The 2341-nt window shown below is 39.0% G+C and overlaps 1 protein-coding gene across 1 annotated transcript in view; it reads right to left on the minus strand.

Annotated features, from left to right (window-relative positions):
- Positions 1-1002: 1002 nt before the first annotated feature.
- Positions 1003-2341, minus strand: part of LOC105307408 (heterogeneous nuclear ribonucleoprotein A1-like) — a 30411-nt gene continuing 29072 nt past the window's right edge. The window contains 1 exon segment of the mRNA XM_023524809.1: positions 1003-1316. Within this exon segment, the coding sequence (XP_023380577.1) occupies positions 1056-1316 (261 nt within the window). The 3' untranslated portion in view covers positions 1003-1055.

A 2341-nucleotide genomic window follows, 5' to 3' on the forward strand; every position in this document is an offset into this window, starting at 1 on the left:
TTCCCTTTTCTCCACGTCCTTACCAATATTTGTTATTTTTTAATATATTGATGATAGACAATCTGACAGGTGTGAGGTGATATCCCATTGTAGTTTTAATTCACATTTCTCTGATGATTCATGACCTTGAACATCTTTTCATATGTCTATTGGCCATCTGTAGGTCCTCTTTGGAGAAATACCTATTCAGGTCTTCTGACGATTTTTTAATTGGATTTTGTTGTTGTTGTTGTTGTTGAGTTGTATGAGTTCTTTACAAATTTTGGTTATTAACCCCTTGTCACATGTATTGTAGGTGAATATCTTCTCCTATTAAGTAGGTTGTCTTTTTGTTTTGATTTTTTTAAAGAGAATATTAAATTTTTTATTGATTACACATGATAATGGATTATACATGTTTCATTCCCATCTATAATTTTATCTGGTACCATAATTCAATTCAGATATATTGCATAGGATGTGCCAACATCATTAATAACTAAAAAATCTTCATTACTCTGCTTAGGTGACTCTTTTAATGGTGAACTCCAGGTCCCAACACAGTAACTGTCAATTCAACTACACTAAGGTTTCTGAAGACAATGGCTTCTGTGGCCAAGCAGGTTGCAAGTAAATTTCAAATGGAACCTAGCATCACCCTGAAGGAAATCTAACCTCAAACTGTTGGGGTAATTTACCAAGATGGCTTCAGAGTGGACTAACTTTACACAGCACATTTTAAAAAAGACATTTATTCAGCATCATGATCAGACTATTATATATAGCAACCAACAGCATGGGTGCAAAAAAAAAAAAAAACTACATTAAAACGCTTTGTTGGAATGCTTTACACTTTCCACAGAAACTAAAATAACCTGTTATACAATTAGTCAAAAATACAGTCCTCAAGGATTTTTTGCCCATACACATGAGTATTCTCTAAAACATGTCTTCTTTGTAGCAGCGAGGCCCTGCCACCACTGTGTTTGGCCGAGTTCACAAATCTATTGTAACCCATAGCTTCCCTGTCACTCCTCTGGCTCTCCTCTCCTGCTAAGCTTTGTTTCCGGCAGTAATTAAAGCCTTCTGTCACGGCCATAGCTACTGCTGCTGCTAGAACTGCCATAGCCACCTGGGATTCGTGGTTTGCTAAAGTATTGGCCTCCACCACTATAGGGGCCAGAGCTTCTGCCTCCAAAGTTTTCTCTTTTCATGGGTCCAAAATCTGAAGATTGATTGTTGTAATTGCCAAAATCATTGTAGCTTCCACTACCTCCAAAATCGCTTCCATCATTACCAAATCCATTATAGCCATCCCCACTGCCACCATATCCTCCACCACAATGGCTGCCACCAAAGCCAACTTGACCCCTGAAGTTTCCTCCATGACCAAAGTTGTCATTCCCACCAAAACCACCTCCATAACCACCACTGAAGTTTCTGGAACCACTTCAACCTCTTTGGCTGGATGAAGCACTAGCCATCTCTTGCTTAGATAGGGCTTTCCTTACTTCACAGTTGTAGCCATTCACAGTATGGTATTTCTGAATTAAAAAATGTCAAAGATAAAAAGAAAAGGAAAATTTTAGTGTTTAGAATAAAATGCAGATTTCAAAACCCTTAGCAAATGCCCATCATCTGATACTCACTGACAATCTTGTCTACGGAGTCGTGATCATCAAAGGCTACAAAAGCAAAGCCTCTCTTTTTGCCACTACCTTGGTCAGTCATGATTTCAAGCACTTCAATTTCCCCATACTGTTCAAAATAATCTCTTAGGTGATGTTCTTCAGTGTCTTCTTTAATATACCAACAAAAATCTTTTTCAAAGTTAAGTGGGCACCAGGTCTTTGGGAATCTTCTCTTGAAAGAGCCCTCTTTGGTTCCACAACTCTTCCATCCACCTTGTGTGGCCTTGCATTCATGGCTGCATCCACCTTCTCCACAGTGGCATAAGTGACAAATCCAAAGCCTCTGAAGTGCTTGGTGTTTGGATCTCTCATCTCTACGCAGTCAGTGAGCATTCCCTATTGCTCAAAATGGCTCCTCAGACTCTCATTGGTTATTTCAAAGCTCAAACCCTTGATGAAAAGCTTCTGCAGCTGTTCGGCTCTGTAGGAGACTCCAGCTTAGGCGTGATGACTGCTGGAGGGGTGACTTTGACAATGCTTTCTCTATGGTGTCCACTGACAGAAAGGAGTGATATAATGAACGTATCTCTGTCTTCATTTTGTTGATGGTTTCCTTTGCTGTGCAAAATCTTTTTAGTTTAATGTAGTCCTGTTTGTTTATTTTTTTCTTTTGTTTCCCTTGTCCAGGGAGATATATCAGAAAAAAAATTACTAGTAGCAATATCAAGGGT

The sequence above is a fragment of the Pteropus vampyrus genome, unplaced genomic scaffold (genome assembly GCF_000151845.1).
Source record: "Pteropus vampyrus isolate Shadow unplaced genomic scaffold, Pvam_2.0 Scaffold493, whole genome shotgun sequence".
NCBI classification, from domain to species: Eukaryota; Metazoa; Chordata; class Mammalia; order Chiroptera; family Pteropodidae; genus Pteropus; species Pteropus vampyrus.